Source organism: Condylura cristata, unplaced genomic scaffold, assembly GCF_000260355.1.
Source record: "Condylura cristata isolate star-nosed mole 26May11 unplaced genomic scaffold, ConCri1.0 scaffold00027, whole genome shotgun sequence".
In the NCBI taxonomy this organism is placed as follows: domain Eukaryota; kingdom Metazoa; phylum Chordata; class Mammalia; order Eulipotyphla; family Talpidae; genus Condylura; species Condylura cristata.
Window position 1 is genome coordinate 15,906,144 of NW_004567128.1, and position 19,195 is coordinate 15,925,338.

General features: G+C 38.8%; 1 protein-coding gene across 3 annotated transcripts in view; it reads right to left on the reverse strand.

Annotated features, from left to right (window-relative positions):
* The window catches only part of DMD (dystrophin), a 1,782,468-nt gene that overhangs the window by 314,989 nt on the left and 1,448,284 nt on the right, over window positions 1–19,195 (reverse strand). For all 3 annotated transcript variants that reach the window (XM_012730298.1, XM_012730294.1, XM_012730297.1), the window contains one exon: window positions 15,082–15,238. In XM_012730298.1, the coding sequence (XP_012585752.1) occupies window positions 15,082–15,238 (157 nt within the window). The remainder of the gene's footprint in view (window positions 1–15,081; window positions 15,239–19,195) is intronic.

The window sequence follows — 19,195 nt, forward strand, 5'->3', positions numbered from 1 at the left end:
AAGTACACTGCTGAGGGGAGTGGTGGGCGGGTCAGGAGAGGTCTGCCATGCCATGTGGATCACCTCCAGGGCAGGTGGGAATCGAACTCATGCAGAAGTGGCCCGAGCCTCTCAGTGCTGTGTTTTAACCCACTATGCCACCACGGAAGGCCCAGAAATGGTATACATATTTTAAGGTTAACCCACTATGCCACCAGGGAAGGCCCAGAAATGGTACACATATTTTAAGGTATAATGGAGGTAGGAACTGTATGAACAAATTTCTACAAGTTGGTAAACCTAGAATAGGTATCTTGAGGTTATCCAGGTCAGTTATCAATTTAGTCTCTAATCTGTAATTTTGATAAAAGTGATTACAGGAAGAGCAAAATGCAGTTTTTGCCTTCATGAAGTTTCAGAATAAATAGAAGAAAGAAAACTAACACAATAGAAAAAGAGTGAAAATAATAAAATTCACATATAATCAAGTGCTAAGGTTATAAGATACCCTGAGAGGCTGGTATAAACTAACAGATACTCTGAAACTATCAAAGATGGTTATTGATGCCAATTTTGCAATCCTAAAAGAGAAGTTCATTAAAGTATCAAGTACCACATAAAGGCTAATAGATCAGTGCAAAAACAACAGTGATAATTGCTTCAATTGAGAGGCAACATTTTTTTTTCAATTTTATCTCCATTTTAGTAATGTTACCTACTGAATTTAAGCCCTATTCTATTACTGGAAGAAAAATAAACAGTAGATCTCTCCTTTAGACTTCAGATGTACCATTATGTTACAGGAGTGCTCTAGAACACTCTTGTATGATACATTTATAAATAATATCATAATGCTGTTCACCATTCAAAGGGATCCTGAGTCTGATACTTAGAGAAATGATTCATCTTCAACAGTTATTTACCATTCAGTAGAGAGAAAGGCAAGACATTTGAATCATAATAATGAAGTTCTATTAAGTGTAATTTCCGTATTGTGGAATAATCTTCTTGCATCCTTGAAATTATACAGAATAGGTAGGTTGTATATTCTGCTTAGATGTAAGGCTGATTCTCCCTCTAATATTTCATTTGAAAATTCTGTGTGTGTGTGTCTACATGCAGGTTCACAGGCTTGCATGCATGTATATGTGCACACCATGCTTGTATTTCTATATATATCTCTCTCACAACAAATTTTTCAAGGAACATGGATATTATTATTTTGCCTTGTTTCTCCATTTGGATAACAGGAGGCAACTGCTACTGATTTTACTAATTATTATTATTTTTTTAAAGATTTATTTGTGCATACAGAACTGGGGTACAGGCCAGAGATGCGGAGGGTGAGAAGATTCACCAGAGACAGAGTGGGGTACAGAACAGGCAGATCAACAAAGTACACTGCTGAGGGGAGCAGCGGGCGGGTCAGGAGAGGTCTGCCACGCCATGTGGTCACCTACGGGGCAGGCGGCAATCAAACTCATGAGGAAGTGGCTTTAGCTTCTCAGTGCTGTGCTTTAACCCGCTGCGCCACCAGGGAGGGCCCTGATTTCACTAATTATTAAAATAACAAATGCTCCTTTTGTTGAACTGCTAAGTGTCAACAGTTCTACTAAGACTAGAAATACAATATTTAATCAAAACAACCCTCTCCTCTTAGGAACTTACATAAAAGAATCAAACCTTAAATAATAATACTACTACCAATATTATGTGGAATGTGCTATAGAATTTCACAGTATGTAAAGAGAAACTGGAAAAAATTTTCCTGGAGAAGATAGTGCTCATGAAAAATTTGAAAGCATGAAATTGAGTTGCCATAAGAGCAGGCAAGAAGCAAGGAAGAAGAAAATGCAGGTGCAAAAACAAAGGACATGAGTGTGGCATGTATAAATAGCTCTGGTAGGACCCTGGTTCCAGAACAGAGCATGAGAGGGCAAGTCCAGAGATGAAGCAGTACACTGGCATTATTTCAAACAATATTAGACTTTTAAGCCAGAATTTGTGAAACTCTATCTGTGACCCTTGTATTATATAGGAATCCTATATAAAAATAAAAATGTTTTTATATTTATAGACATAATATAAATATAATATAAATACAATATAGAAACAATTTTTCCTGGTCTGTTGCCTATGAGCACCCACAGGCTGCCATGAGCAGGCATTCATGTAGAAAAACATTTTATCATCGCTTATCATATCTCCCTAGGGTAAGGTTTGGGGCAAAGGGACTGAGGTGGTGGCAACAGTTGCCATGAGGAACTTAAAATCTGTCTCTCTCTGGTTCAGAACATGTGCACATTCAGGATAAAGTTAATAAAGATGAATATTAAAAACCGAACATCGATATAAGGGGGGACTTTATGGGAAACAGAATAAAGTGGTGTGATATGCAAAGCTTAGAGGGAGAACATTCCTTTGGAAGGAAATAAATATCAAAATCTTATATTAGGGAGAAGACAGGGATATTTGGGAATCATTCTCTCACTAGGTTAATATCCATTAGCTCCTACAATTGTGCATATAGGCAAAGACTAAAATTACACAAGCATATGTTCATTGCAGCCTATTTACAATAGACAAGTTGAGGAAACAATCTACGTGCCTAAGAATAGATGTGTGGGATTGAGGTGTGATATAGACACACGGTGGAATACTACTCAGGAATAAAAAAAGAACTCTTGTCATTTGAGGCAACAAGGATGGAGATGGAGGGGGTTATTCTAAGTGAAATGTGGGAAGAGAAATACATGAGTTCACTCAGATGTACTATACAGCGAAAACAACAACATAACTCAAGAGGAAATGACAAGATTAGACCAAAATAAACTCTGGAAATATAATTGCTGAGAGAAAGCTATTAGAGCAGAAGGACAGAGGACTAAAAATTGGAAGGGTACAATGGGTGTTTGGGTGGTGTGGTGACAATCATCTGAGGAGGTACGAACTCACTCCCTTAAATCATTGGCAGTGCTGTAAACAAGTGTTCCCTCAATAAAGGAAAATATAATTGAATAAATAAATAGAAATGATGATGCAATTTCATTGTTAAAGCTCAGCAACTAATAATTCAAGGCTGAGGACCACCCATCCATCCTAAGACACTACTTGTTTGCCCCTCAAGTTGTTGCCAAGAGCTTAGCGACACCACATCTGCACAGTTCATTTCTCAAATATGAGTCACTGAGGATGAAAATGAATTGAAAGAACAGACAAAGGAGGTTCTGTCATTATAAAGACACAAGCACCATTCTTTTCACAATGTTGCCTGAATTTAAGAAAGGAGATAGGAGAGAGGGTTAAGTGGCCATCTCTTCAAAATTCAGGGAGATTTAGATGAACTAAAAAAGGGTAAAAATCCTAGAAAAGGGGGAGGATGCTTGGTTCTAGAAAATGAGAGGATCAAGAAAATGGTAATGTTTCCTATAAATAGGAATTCCTATAAATAGAACTATGTCATTTTAAACATGGTTATATGTGGGAACCTCTATGCATTTAAGGACATCTGAGCGCTATGAGTCTGCTGAGTCTACTATGTAGTAGACACTGTTTGAGGCAATGGGCATCAGTGGTCTTTGTAATGTGGACTTTAAAAGTGACCAACTTAGGTAGTAGAAACTATGATAGCAACTAAAACTGTGCAGAACCTCCTTTATGGTAATGGAAAATCAGTTTTTCAATATTTAATCATCTTACCATAAACTGCATGTTGGAACAGTTTATCATACTTTAAAAGAAGAAAAATGGAGCCATTTTTAAACAAACAAACAAACAAACAAAAACAGTACTCAATGTCAAGAGCCTTGATGACTTGGGAAGTATTTAAAAGACATTTGGAAAAATAATAAACCCACATGTAATATTGATTTTTGTCTCAGAAATTATGATTGATATTTTAATTCAGACAAGTTGCAGCATGAATAAACCGATATGAAAAAGGTCTTAGATCGAGAGCCCTTCTTTAATGTATGAACAAAAGTGCACCTTTATACCCTTTCCATGCCAATATTCAAATGTTAAGAAATTCTTCCTGAATCTTCTGAACAGATAAGAGTATTTCTGAAACCCACCCACTCCCCTATACCTTCCTCTTCACTGTTCCAAGACAGGAAGCCTAGGGTCTGAAATAGTGATTCAGAAGAATTAGAAGCAACTACTAATGACCTAGAACATCTGGTAAGAGTAATGCTACGAATTGGGAGAAACTGATAGTATTTTTTAAATTTATTTTTATCTGAGGTAATACTGGGGTATGCCCATCAGGCATTACCATTATAGTGTGCCTACCTCCACCTCACCCACATTCCACCATCATAGACCAGTGTGCTTCCTCCCCTGTTCTTTCTCCTTCCTCCCTCATTCCCCGCCTTGGTGTTTCATTTCTGTAATAAGCTGTCAAGTGTTAGTTTTCAGCTCTTCTTTATCTGACTATTAATTTTGCGATTTTATATTCCACATATTAGTAAGACCATCCAGTATTTAGCTTTCTTCTGACTTATTTCACTTAGCATCAGCCTTTCAAGCTCCACTCATGTTGCCATATATGTCACAAGTTGATCTTATTTGATTGCTGTGTCATATCCCATTTTATATATGCCCCCATCTTCTTAATCCACTCTGTTCTGGGGCACTTAGGTTTATAGTTTAGCTATCGCAAATATTTCTGTAGTGTACATGGGGGTGCTAGCTTCTTTCTGAATGAGTATTTTTGAAGTTTTTGGGTAAACACCTAGGAGTGGAATCACTGTGTCAAACAACAAATCCATGTTTAATGTTTTGAGATACTTTCATACTGCTTTCCCTAAGGGCTGGACCACTTCCCATCCCCTTTCCTCCACATCTTTGCTAGTGCATGCTCGCATGCTGTTTCTGTTTTTTTTTTTTTTTTCCATATGGGCTAGTCTAATAGGTGTGAGATGGCAGAGAGGTACTATTTGGAACCTATTCTTATGTTCCAGATCTAAAGCTGAGAGTAAGTAACTTTTGAGTTATTGAGCAGATTTTCCTCAAGAAGTGACTCTATGAGGTTTTCCCTCTTAATCCTAGCAATTTCTTCCCTACAGAAATTCATGTCCAAACTCAGAATTTCCGTGGTTTGAACGGCCAGCTGGTTTTTTTTTTTTTTCAGTCCTTAGTGGTAGCAAGGTGATGCAAAAATACTAGACAGACCCTAAAATGTAAAGCCATCCAACAGTTCAACAAATCTTCCTGAGTGGACACTCAGGATGAGGCTATTAACACAGTCATTTCTGCAATTTGGTAAGTGTTTAATAGTTTTGCCATCCTACATTATCATTTTACTTTTCATATTGTTTCTATCTGTATGCCTCCTACATTGTTTTTATTTCTGATAATAAAGCTCTCGAATATAAGCTGCTACCATAATGACCTTCATTTTAAAATATTTACTGAGTCTCAAGCACATTAGAAATATTATATTAAGTGCTGACTTAGGGACAATCAATACCCAATTAATTTGAAACCAGGAATTTAGAAGAGGGCAAGATCCAGAAGTGTGGAAATGGGAGTGGCAGGAACTTGGCTTGTAAGGTTCAAAGGCAAATTCATAGGGGTTTATGGAAACAAAGTTGAAGGATGTCCCAACAGGCCAAACCCAGAAGGCCAATGTATGTCTTTTATACACATTCAAGGTAGCTGGCATTACACAAGTTATGAAAATGGCACATATGGGCTACAAGGAAAAGCCATAATCATCTTTTTTATTGTTATGTAAAAACACTTTACATGAGATCTGCCATCTTAAAAAAGCTTAAGGACACACTTCGGTATTGTTAACTACAGCCACTATGTTGCAGAGCAGACCTCTGGAATTTATTGATCTTTCATAACCAAAACTTTATACCTCATGAACAACAATTACCCATTTCCCTCTCAGCCCCTGGTAACCACCATTCTACTCTGCTTTTATGAGTTTGTCCACATAATTACCGTTATTTATTCTTTCAACTGACATTGACATTGTTATAAACATTGGCATATAACAGTGTATATGATTCAGAGGTATAAGACCATACCTCCTCAGATGCCTGTTACTACACCACACCCATGGCCAAGGCACCCACAGTTTTCCTCTATAGTCCAATGGGCCCTTCTTTACATTGATCTTCCCCTGACACCTTCCCTCTCTGGTAATCTCAATTCTACAGACAGATTTCTAGGGTTTGTTACTGGTTTTTCTTTAAATAAGATGGAAGAAGTCTCAGTTATTTTCATTCCATTTTTGAACAAAAGTGAAGATAAAGGATTGCAATATCGAATACATCTAGTCATTGTTTCAGATAGTCAACAGTATTAATTTATAAATGAGATTGAATCAATTTGGTACAAACGTGAAAATTAAATGGACATATTTTTAAGCCTGACCTTTTTTTTTGAAAAGATCTAATTTGGCTCAATGAGGAAACATTTTTGAGGGTTTAAGGGGAAAATGTGTCTAATAAATTCCTTGTGGAAATGACTTTTCTTGACAAGTCTTTTGAACTAAAAGTTGTGTACTCTGAGATCAAGGGCATAGACTAGAATAGAGTCCAGACTGCTTGCAGATTGGTGTTACTATGGAGGAATGCTTTAATGCCCACGTGGCATCCTGAACAGCTGTTTGATTTTCAACCCTAAGGCTGGGCTGCTTCCAATAACCACTGGGAAAGATACTTCCCACTGACAATATTGTTAAATTTTGAGCTGACCTTAAGAAATCACTATGGAAAACTCAGTATGTCCAAGGTCATTTAGAGAATTAGGTTTTAGGTCATGAAGCCAGGCCTAAATTCTGGAGATTCCTTCAGAAACAAAGTACATATGAACAGATTATTGGGAAATCTGGTGACAAATTAACTTTCTTCCATTCTCATGAAGCTCAGTCAATGTTTGAGATTGTCAAGTGTCAGTGTGAGTCATTTCTGAATCATACCATTTGTTTCTATCAACATAATCCAAAAATGGAGCCCTTGATTCATTTCTCTTATACACCCTCATCCATGATCATTTCAGAGTCTTTCTTGTCTCCATAAATGTCATCTTCATTCCTCCATTTGTTCAGCTATCATTGACGTTTTGCACTCACATTCCATACCCCATCCATCTTAAGTTCTATCAGCTCTACCTTCAAAATAAATCTAGAATCAAATAACTTTTCACCATATCTTTTCCATTCTGGTTCAAGTCATTATTATCTACTTCCTAGGTGACTTTGACACCCTCATAACTTTCTCCCCTGCTTCTTTTTTGTTCCTCCTCCTATCAATTCCCCATAAAACTTGGAGGTACCTTCTGAACACAAATTGGATCCCATTATCCATGCTGATGGTCTTCCAGTAATGTCTCATTACACACAGAATAAAATCTGCCTCCAAACTCTAGCATAAGACAATCCATTATTTACCCCTGGCCTCTCTCTGCAGTCTACCAGAGGCTTGTCTTGATATTCCTTGAATACCCAAAGAACGTACATTTGGGTTTTTGCATTTGTTGTTTCTTCGGCCTGAAATACTCTTTACTCACTGTCTGGTCTTGACTGACTCAGTCACACATGCCTTTGCTCAAATACAACCTCCTCAGATCAAAAGATTTCACTCATGTAAGGGATATAAAGGAAACAACAACAACAACAAATAATGGAATAATTCATCAAAAAATCCTAGAACTCTGACTACAGAACTGAAGCTACCAGAAGAGGAGGGTGGGTGAAGGAAGGAAGCAAATGTGGGAGGGGACATGATGAACTACGGTGGTGGTCTATGGGTGCTTGTGTGATAGGCATGGTGTGGTAACTTATTTCCAAAGAAATGTGAACCTGTACCTCTGAATCATATACAATGTTGTGAATTAATGTTACCGAAATAGCAAATGTCAGATTATTTATTCTTTTCAATAAAAAAAAATCAAGACACATACCCAAAAGCTGGGTTTTGTTGGAACACCAGGAGCAGATACATGAAAAGGAAGGAGAAGGTGGTACAGGCTGTGCGGTGGTAGGGGTGGGTGAAGGGGCACATCTCATGTCCATGGCCCTGGCATCCCTTCTCTCTGCTAGGAGCTGGGTGGGCATAATCACAGTCCCCTCCCCAAATGGGAAGTTTAGGCCTGCAGGAACTCTGCCTGTTGGACTGTGAAGCTCGAAGGCACGAGGAGAGGGTCTGGAAGCACCAAATTTTCTCTCTTATGGGGAAGGAAGAGCTGAAGGACAGGAAGCAGGAGGAGGGATGTGAGTGAGCCCAAGAAGGCTCTCCTCCTGGATGTTTGCACCCAGCCTGTGGTCCTGGGTGGTAGAGGGGTGCAGCAGGGAAGAAAGAGGCCTGAGGGCCCAGACATCAGGGTGCTGGAGCCTCCAGCTGGTGGGAACTTGAGTCAGCCGTGAATGGGAAGGCGGTAGTACAGGGAACCACAGGCAGGCAGTTCCCAAATAAGCGTAGTTTGGCCTTCTTAGGGCAAGGACGAGCAAGACAGGGGAACGCTTCCCTACAGGAGGGGAAGAGGGCAGGATCCACTTGAAAAAGACAAAAAGGTGACCTGCTCATGTAAGCCGTTACCTCTGAATCTTGTGCCACCCCTGGTTTGTTTATTTTCTCTCCATAGCATTGAGCTAACATGATTTTATATATAAATTTATTGGTTTGCTGGGTGTTTTCTCACAAACATTTGAAGATCTGTGGGGGCAGATTTTCATTTTGTTCACTTCTGTATCCTCAGTCCCGGGCATAGAGTAGGTACTCAATAAATAATTATTGAAAGAATCAATACCTTCTAGGACTCTGAGTTATGGTACAATTTTCCCTAAAATAATTTAGTTTTGGGAAAAAGATGAACACAGAGAAAGATCAGGGGTTCATTTGTAACAAAATGAACGATGCGTATAAAAGTGCTTTGCAAAGGAAAAGCACTATACAAATATTATTTTTAAGAATACTTGTCAAGATATAAACGTATCAACATCCAAAGAGGACTTTGGTAGAAAAGTTAATTTGCAAATTATTCATATTGTATCTTATCATAGTCATTAAGAAAAAGTAGCAAATCCTAGATGAGTCTGTTCTCAAGTTTGATGATATAGCTCATTTTCAGAAAACTTCAAATGCCTAGAAATGAAGTTCTAAAAATAATGTGAAGTATTTTTCTATTCAGCAAGACTAAATACGACTGCATAAAATATCAAACTTATACAAAAGTAGCTTATATTAGTGAGGAAGAATAGATCAAAAAGATGCCTATTTTCTTCAATGGAGCCAAGCAAACATCTTAGAGTAGATGTAACTTATATCTCAGAGTAAATAAAAATAAGAGTGAATTTTGCAGGGAAACTAGACTTGTTTAGAAACTCCAAGAGGCCAGTGCATCGAATATTGGGATGAATCACTATGTCACAAACTTTTTCAATTGCTTTTCAGAAGTGATAGAGAACAATGCATTTTTTAAAGAACAGAACTGACTTGAATCTTAACGTGCACATATAGTACCCAAAGATACTTTCTGGTTCTCTGGAAAGAAAACACAGAGAAGTCCTGGAACTGACACACATACTAAAGTTTCCCCAAAGTAAGCAGGCCAGCATTGATGACAGGATGAGCTTAAATAAATGTATAATCTACAATGTGATTTCAGGATAATCTTATCGAATTTCTGAACCTCTCCCTCACTCTGTGGTGACTTCTGAGGAAATCGAACATGCATAATATATGGCCTGACAAATGAGAAGTAAACTACTTTATTCAAGCCTTTTCATTTGTCAACAGCATCCACACAATAATGGCTTTCTGGCCACTGTTTTAATAATGCATGTATTGATTATTTTCATCTAAATCTTCACCAGAAAAACCCAGGAAGCTTTGAAGGTGTCCTTAACGGTCTCCAGGGAAGGAATTATAGAGTTTTTAAATTGAAAGATGAAAACCTAATGACAAACAATTTCATTAGTAAAAATGCAAACAAAAAGTCATTACCTACAGTGTTCTTATCATCCAGACCTAATCTCCATTTGGACTTGGGGTGGGATGAAGGAAATGAAATAAGCTGATGTTTTACTGCAGTTTACCCTAGAAATGTCCAACTATGGTTTGCCCCTTTAAAACTCTCTCTAGGTTAATCACAGAAGTAGACAAGTAATAAATATCACTTTAGTGACTGCTCAAGTAAAACAAAGGAAGTCAGTTTTAAAAATATATCTGGACCAGAATAATACACTCTAATTGAAAACGAGTCAGTCTAGTGAGGCAAGTAATGAGGGACTGTAAAAGCCAGGATAATGTATTCAAAAGATAGAAAAATTGGTCAGTTTATATTTGCTAAGGCACATTTGAGCTTTAATTATTTATAACACTTCACCGCATATGGAACATTATTTTATTAATTAGTCTGGAAAGCCATTTCGGTCACAGTTGTTATGCTGCCCAGCTGGTTTGGGGAACACAGATCCACTCCCATGGGTGTGAAAACTGCTTTGGGGAGCGGGGCTGAAATCCCCAGCTACCTGTGTGGGCTGTTTTGGAATTCTGCCTACAGGAAAACCAAATACCCCTCCATCACAGTAACTGAGACTGACTATACATTTTCACTTTTGGAAAAGTGTGCAAGTCACCTGATTATTGTGTGACAAAATGTTATCTTTAATATGTAGTGATATGCAAAGAAAATATAAATTACTTGTTTGTAAATATCCTGATTTAGAGACAAGTGAAACTGGGATTTGTAATACTATAAAAAGCAACAAGGAGGGCCCTCCCTCGTGGCACAACAGGTTAAAGCACAGCACTAAGAAACTTAAGCCACTTCCGCATGAGTTCGATCCCCGCCTGCCCCGGAGGTGACCACATGGCATGGCAGACCTCTCCTGCCCTCCCACTGCTCCCCTCAGCAGTGTACTTCGTCGATCTGCCTGTTCTGCTCCGCACTCTGTCTCTGGTGAAGCCTCTCGCCACCCCTGAGCCTCTGGCCTGTACCCCAGTTCTGTATGAATAAATAAATAAATCTTTATAAAAAAAGCAACAAGGAAGGGCATTAATAACTTAAAATAGAGAGTAAGCAGACTATTTTAAAAAGCAATCAACCAAATACACGGGGCACAAGTTTATGATAACCAGTGACCCATCTTGACACCAAGCAATCTATATGAACAGTATTTGAATCAAGAAACCCAGAAAGAGCAAGACAGCTTAAAATCCTGGAAACATGGCAAGCAAAAACAAATCGACGAATGCAAAATCTGTTAAAGATCGGATTATAACAGAGTTTCGTACTTGTGTTGCCTTTTTCTCTCTCTAAGTGAGTTCACAAAACTCAAATGCGAAGACCCAGTCTCAAGAATTTTCCTTTCTTCTTTCTGTGTCCAGGATACAAGAGCTTTCACGACCAGGCCATCACCCACCACCACAAAGAGCTACGGCACAATTCTGACCAAACCGAGTAAACGGGTTCCTACAGTCTTCTCCCATCAACTGTCAGGGGTGATGATGTTCTTTCAGAGAGGAAAGTGCTTGGTGATGAGCATTTTTCTTTTTTCTTTTTTTTTAAAGATTTATTTATTTATGCATACAGAATGGGGTATAGTCCAGAGGTGCAGGGACGGTGAGAGACTTCACCAGAGACAGAGCAGGGAGCAGGACAGGCAGATCGACAAAGTACACTGCTGAGGGGAGCAGTGGGCAGGTCAGGAGAGGTCTGTCGTGCCATGTGGTCACCTCCGGGGCAGGGACCGAACTCATGCTGAAGTGGCTTTAGCTTTCAAGTGATGAGCTTTAACCCACTGTGCCATCAGGGAGGGCCCAATGAGCATTTTTCTTAAGGACACAAAAAGAAGCTGTGTAAACTCTGGACCACACCACAGGTGAAATCAGTGGGCATCAAAGTAACACTATGCAATATGGGAGGACGCGTAGTTGGAAATAACCAGAAATATCCTGCAAGTGAGGAAGCAACATTGCTATTCTTACTTTCTCTGTTTGGTCTCAGAAACTAGTTATTAGGCTCTTCCCTCTGTTCCTTCCTCCTTATCACCATTGCTCCTTTATCTACTCAGTGTCTATCATGTACTGGGCATATATTTAGGTGCTAGATATAAAACTGACAACTTTCTCCCCAAAAGAAAGTTCCTTGGAGCACATGGTTTAGGTAGTGATGGTGCTTGTCATCAAATAGTCACATCTCTATGTGATGACAAACACGGTAAGCTATAGGAGGAAAAGTAGTCTTTGTTAAATGAGGGTATCAAGGGAGAGCCAAATTATGGAGGGCTTTTGTGAGTTGAAAGGTTTCGGCCAGAGGATAAGCAAGTTAAACCTGTATCTGAAAGGATCATGGAGAAGTGGATAAAACTAAAGAAAGCAGTGTGACTCGTGATTGCAGTTGACACAGTCGAGAAATTCCCTGGAAGTAAACTGACCCCAGGGATGTGGTACTATCGGAAGGGCAGAGCTCATCAACCTGAAAAGTTACTACACAAGTCTGGAGTCTGGCTGGAGAGGAAGAGATGCTTAATTTGGTTCTCCAAGCTTTCTTTCTTTTTTTTTTTTTTTCCCACTGCAGCAACAAAAAGATAAGGAAGCAAAGGATTTGGGGTCTTGTAAAAGACTTATTAGAATATTTGATGATTGACTCTAAGTTGCACTTGGAGGGAAGTAAAGGAGCAACAGAATTAATAAATCGAACAGAGCTATCAATGGGCTGCAAGTCCTGCTACATCAAAGGTAGGTAATAAATAGATGATATCTGAAAGGCACACAGCCAAGTAGGGAATAATTAACATCAAATCTGGTGCATATGAGCCAAAACTCTAGTGTCACCATCTTCCAAAAGCTTGTTGGTGGTGGTCATGAGATTTCTGAGTAAAAGAGGAATAAGAGTAAACACTAATATTTTTGTCTTTGTTAGAAGGCCACTAAAGTCAATCATTAAAGCAGTATTTATTATCAATCTGGCTAGAAGAGACTGAACATTCATCTTTTTTGGTTGCTGAAAACTTATGAAAATTATAGCTTGCATAGAAATTTGTACTCATTTCACTAAGTCACATCAAATGCATTGTATTTAAAATGCCCATCCTCGATCAATGTCTTTCTACATATACTACAAAGCATTTTGACTATTAGAACATTAAAGTTAGAATATTAAAAAAAAATCACATTATAGGGCCCTCCCTGGTAGTGCAGCAGGTTAAAGCACAGCACTAAGAAGCTAAAGCCACTTCAGCATGAGTTCAATCCCCACCCCAGAGGTGGTCCACATGGTACAGCATACCTCTTCTGACCCGCCCGCTGCTCCCCTCAGCAGTGTACTTTGTTAGTCGGCCTGTTCTGTTCCCCACTTTGTCTCTGGTGAATCCTCTCACTGCCCCTCACCTGTGGCCTGTACCCCAGTTCTGTATCCATATATAAATAAATCTTTAAAAAAACACTTTATATTCCAATATACCACAAAATCTAATTTAATATACTGAGTAGTAAGAAGAGGAAAGACTAACGGATAAATTGGCAGTTTCCTGCAAAGATACCTGCATCTTCCCTTATGTTCTTTTCCATTTTTGTAATCTCCTATCTCCTCTTCTCTGGAATAAGAGAAACCCTTGACCTTTCTTCCAGATGATTGATACATCTGGCTTCATCTCTGTCTCCACAGAGGTTTTTCCTTCAAGTGTGGAACGTACAAATATAGTTCCATTTTATCGAGCTTTTGTTGTTTTGCCGTAATTTACTTGGCTTGCTTTTATTCATTTCTGTTCATATATCTTTTATTCTAATTTCAAACGCAATTATTATCATCTATATGCCAGGCACAGCTAAATACCAGGATCTTAGAGGTGAGAAAGATCAAATCTTTGCCTTCTATACTCAGAGCCTAAGAGATGACAGAAGTATAATGAGAAACAAGTAATAAGAAACAACTGATCACTGGTCCATGATGCTAGTGACCTAGTGATTTTGAAGACTGGTAGAGTCTCCTGCTGCCTGGCCTCTAATAATGGTATACCCTAGTCCCGAAATAATGCATGTGTGAACATGTTTCTTTTTTTCACAGTAGTACCTCAGCTAATAAATGAAGACAAAATGATAAGTTAGTCAATTATCATACTGCAAATGTTGCCATTGGCCATTAACAATTGCCAAAATTATATATAAACAAAGATATATATGCCTCTTGATAATGGAAGAATAAACTCCTACCTATGAAGCAGTTTTATCGTAACAGTCAAATCCAAATATGACCAAAGTGGTTGGTGATAATGTCCAGTGACTAGTATTTACCTACATCTGGCTGCTAAGTGTTTGAAATGTGGTCAGTCTGAATTGTGTTGGGCTGTCACAGCAATTTTTAAAATAAAGATTACAATTTGAAGTAACAAGAATTATCGCTCTATCGTTTTGTAAGATTCAACCACAAGAAGAGACTGGGTGAAATGTACAGGAAAACTCTGCCAGTTGTGTGACATATTGTGAATCTATAATTACATCAAAAGTTTAGAAAGAGGCATTTAAAAGACAAATTCACCAAATGCAAAATGTGGATCTTATTTCAGTTTTTACTTAAACAAAAACCAAAACCAAAAACCTGTTAAAACTTTTAAGGCATATATGTGAGCGAGGGAAGTTTCGATACTCACTAGATAATGGTTATGACAGAGCTGTTGTCATTCAAAGAGTAATGTAGCAACACCATGATTACTTTGAAAGACGGAAACCTTATCGTTTAGAGATGCTTCCTTATATATTTATGAATGAAACGATCTGGGCTTGAGATTTGCTCCAAAATAACGGGGGCAGGGAAGGAAGATGGGCTACGAATGGGCCATTGTGGAAGGCTTGATGAACACATGGTTGTTTATGGCAGGATTTTGTCTGCTTCTGTATGTGTTTGATATTTTCCATAATAAAAATGTTTTTTAAAATCACCAAAAGACATGGGAATTTCTCAAAGGATATTACTGAAGCAGACATTTTTGACATTTAAGATATAATGTCTTGCCTTATTTATCATTGACCCTTGGGCTAGAGAAGTAAAAGAGATTTCTATTCGGTCAATTTCAACCAAACTGCATTTTAAAATAGTCACTGTGTGCCGAGCGTGTGCAAGGTACTAGGGTCACAAATATCCTACCCTGTGAACGTCACTCTGCTTCTGAACTGCTGGGAAATCACCAGCGATGGGTGCCTGGCGGCTTAACTCATCATCTTTCAGTTGCAGCCACACCAGAAGTTCCTGAAGAGAGAGGTGCAGACGCTTCCATTGGTCAGAACTGGCTTCCAAGTGGGACCTGAAAAATAACAAAAGCAAAATATGTCAGCGTATCTAGGACAATTGAGGATTTGAACAAGGCCGTGACAGGTACACTGGTTGGGTGAGCATATAAACCTCTGGTGAACCACACTGCACTCCTCAATAAACATCTAGCTACCTGCTTTTGAGAACCATGAAATGATGGGAGGGAGGGTGGTGGGGGGAGGGTATTTGGATGTCAGTTTTGAGGAAAGGCAGTTAGTCAGGCTTATTTTCACATGCAGAATCCTGAGACTTGGGCATGGGATACACTGTGATAGACTGCTTTCCCCTTCCCCACAGAACTGCAGTAGAAAAGACTAGAACGCTGACTAATAAAACCACTCAGCTTTCATGGGACTTATGCTAGTACTGTGATTCTTCCTGCTCTGAGGAAGGGAAAGTGTTCTCCCAACATTCTGACTTCTCTGTTTCTACACCTTGGGCAGTCTCTTCTCTTGACGCCTCCATCTGGCATCTGTTCCTTTCTGCTCCTCTTCCCATATGTTCCTCCTTTTCCTCTACCCTTCTTTATTCGTGAGCACCTGGGATTTGTTTTCACCAAGTTCCAACATTTTCCGCTTTGTTTCCTTTGTGTAAAATGTACTGAGACAACAACTCACGTGGAAAAGTAAAATCAGACATTTGCCTAAAAGCCTCCCCCAAACATGAATAATTTAGGAAAGAGACTGAGTGCTTTACCATGAACTGTATTTAGAACATGTGAATCCGTAGAAACCATTTAAGAATATACAGATGAATGATCTGTGCTATAAAATCCACAATTCACTTGAGGACGAGAAGCTAAATTAATAAAATAAATCATCATCCAGAAAACAAAGAGGAAACACTAATGTTGGCAAAGCTGTACCCTCAGGTAAATATAAAAAGACTGCCACATTACTCACATATTATCAACAATTTACTAATTAATTCATAAAAATGAATGCTGACTAAAACATAAATCTGAAATAGTCTCTAACACTACAAAGATGGAAATGTAAAGCAACCATGTAGAAGAAGATTTCCGCTGGTCATTGGGTAATTTACCCTGACATTTCTAATACAATTGTGCTGGCCTTCATCAAACAGAATCACCAAATATGTACTGAAATTAAATTGTCCAAAACTTTCTGAAGGATAAGTTGATGACACATAAAAGTCTAAAATGTACAAATATGATGATCCACAAACTTAAACGCCAGGAACTTATACTAAGAAAGTAACTGAAAAGCATGCAAAATATAGGTAGAAAATCATTACTTTCAGCACCACAACTGAGGCAATGTAGCAACAACTTAAATATAAAATACTAGGAAACAGGATGCATATATAAATAAAGTCATATATTGCAACATTCAAATCCTAGGACTCCTATGCAGTGTTCAATGTGATGACACAGGCAGATTCTTGGGAATATGGAAAAGATTACCCTGCCAGTAGCTAAGTGAAAAGGTGGTTACATAAATCTATACACTCTATTCTTCTAAATCATGTGTGTGTGTATGCATTTGTGAGTAAACATTTAACAATGAATGAAGAAATGTGGAAATAGTAACTAGGTTAGCCCTGGATGTTAGGGCTACATACAGGGCTAATCACAATACTGGTGATTTCTTCCTTCCTCTTTATACATCTCCAACTTACTAGAATTTTCTTTCTATTATGAGCAATATTAACATGTTCAGGAAAAAATGAGGGCTTTCCATTGGAGCAATAAAATTGTTCCAGACTGTCAGGGCATTATTAGCTAAGAAATTAATCATGAAAGTACATCAATGCAATCGTGCAATAGCATCCAGTGTAGCGGTCAGTTCTTTCATGTTGCTGCTCTCTGCTCTGACAGCTATCACTTTTCCATGATAAGTCGAAGGGAGAATTTCCTAAGAAAGCTTTTAGCTGTTTAATGGCATGGAATGGCCGTTGGATACAGGGATTCCCGGGGTGACTAGAATGCCTGGCTGGGTGGGTCCCCTTGAGGGTGAAAGAGCCTGCCAGGCAGGACATTTGGAAAGGCAGGTAAGGAGAGGCCGAGTTCAGAAAGAGCAGCCAGTGGCAAGAGACCAGAGTAAACAAATATTTATTGCGCACTTCTAAATCCCAGTAAGGCACTGGGGAAGGACTGGGGAAGGGGGGTGGTAGGGGAGAATCTAAGATGCCTGAAGCTTAGTTTCCCTTTATCTGGTGAGGAAATCACATGTGCCCTGCCTGGCAGGGAGGGTTGGGAGCTCAGGGAGCGCTCAGGGAGGGTGCACTGCAGGGCAGACTGTCCACAGGGGGCCTGCAGCTGCTGCCTCATTTACATAAGGCTCCTGCAACCCGGTTCTAGGTTAAATGGTGCTGAGTAATTATTAGCAGGTCAATGAAACCCTTTGTGTCCCCTAAGAGAGAAAAACATCCCTCTGAGACTCAGAGAATTTAGTTCTAAAGGATCTTAGAGAAACTCCACTGTGCTGGAGATCTGAAGGCAGTTAGAATTCAAGGACAGAGAAAGTAAAGAAAGTTAAAGTAGCAGCAGAAAAGGGACCTGGCCTGCCTGGGGGGATGAGAAAGGTCCTCAGGTGTCTGAGTGAGGGGCCTTGTCCTAGAATGTGGTCTATTCTGGAGAATGTCCCACCTGTACTTAACAAAAATTGTGTATTCTCTTTTTTTTGGGGGGGAGCAGTGTCCTAGAAACGTCTAGGAGGGCCACGAGAATGTTTTTTTAAGGCTATTGTATTCCTGTGTGCCCTAAAGGTTATCTGTAGGTTCCCACAAGATGAAGATGGTGTTTGTCAGTGAGGTGATTTTGAAGGCCATCTACATGCAATGAAACATTGTGGGCTCAGGAAATATTTTCTTTTAGTCGGGCTGTTTACGAAGTCTTTCCAAGACACATTTCTAATGCATTTGTTGGAAGTCATTGCCCTATGCTTTATTCTTCAGAGTGTAAAACAAGTATTCTAACAGATTAACCTATGTTTGTATTTAGAAGGTCTCTTCCTGAAATGTTTCTTTTTATTTTAATAACTTTTCCCCTGGTGTTACTATCGGCTATTAGGATTAGGATTGGAAGGAGCCTTAGATATTTGTTCAATACTTTTGTTTTGCAAATGTGGAAACTGAGATGCAAAGGTAGAAAGAGAGTTGCTGAAGCTCATAACTTGAAGTGTCATTTTTAGATGCAGGAAATAGAAATGACACATTTCCACCTATGAGGAAATCCTTGACTTTAGTGGTTTGGGCAGAATATTTTGCATCACTGAACAAAAAAGGCTTCCCTCCAATAGGCAAATATACGCTATTTACCCCGATCTAGTCAACAGAAAATAAGAGATTTGAAGGGGTACATGTAGTTTCTGCCCATTTTCCATTAATCTCTATTAGTGAAGACAAGAGCTCAGGGCTACTAGTGTTTAATGAGGCAAGTGTGGATCTTTAATAAGCAGATAATTTCTGTAGTTTGGAAGATTGGGCAAGATGCAGGACATTCAGGTGTATTTGGATGTATTGCTGGGTCTTTAAGGATTTCCTCAGCTTCGGGACTCTAAGAATTATAGGGGCTGCTAAAGTGATTTTATTTCTCTAGACACAGATATTTCAAGTGCGATTTGGTTGATGCCTACTTTGAAATCCTTAATAAAACTTAGTCTGAAAGGCAAGTATTCTTATAGCAAAATGCAAAATGTATTATACTGAATTCATTTTTCACTTTGACTTCCCTTATAAAACTAATGGTTTATCCCTCTATGTCTTTGGTACCCTTGTGTAATAAGACAGCACTTAAGCATACAGAAAGAAAAGGTAAGAATGGAGAAATAACAAGGAGCCACAGAAATAAAATGGAAGCGATGGGCTTTAAATACAGAGAGGGAATTAAACTCAAAAAGAAGTAAACAATTTTTTTTTCCAGATGGTCTATGAACTTCAACTTTCAAAATAACTCACATTCCAAGAATAAGGAAGTCAAAGATAA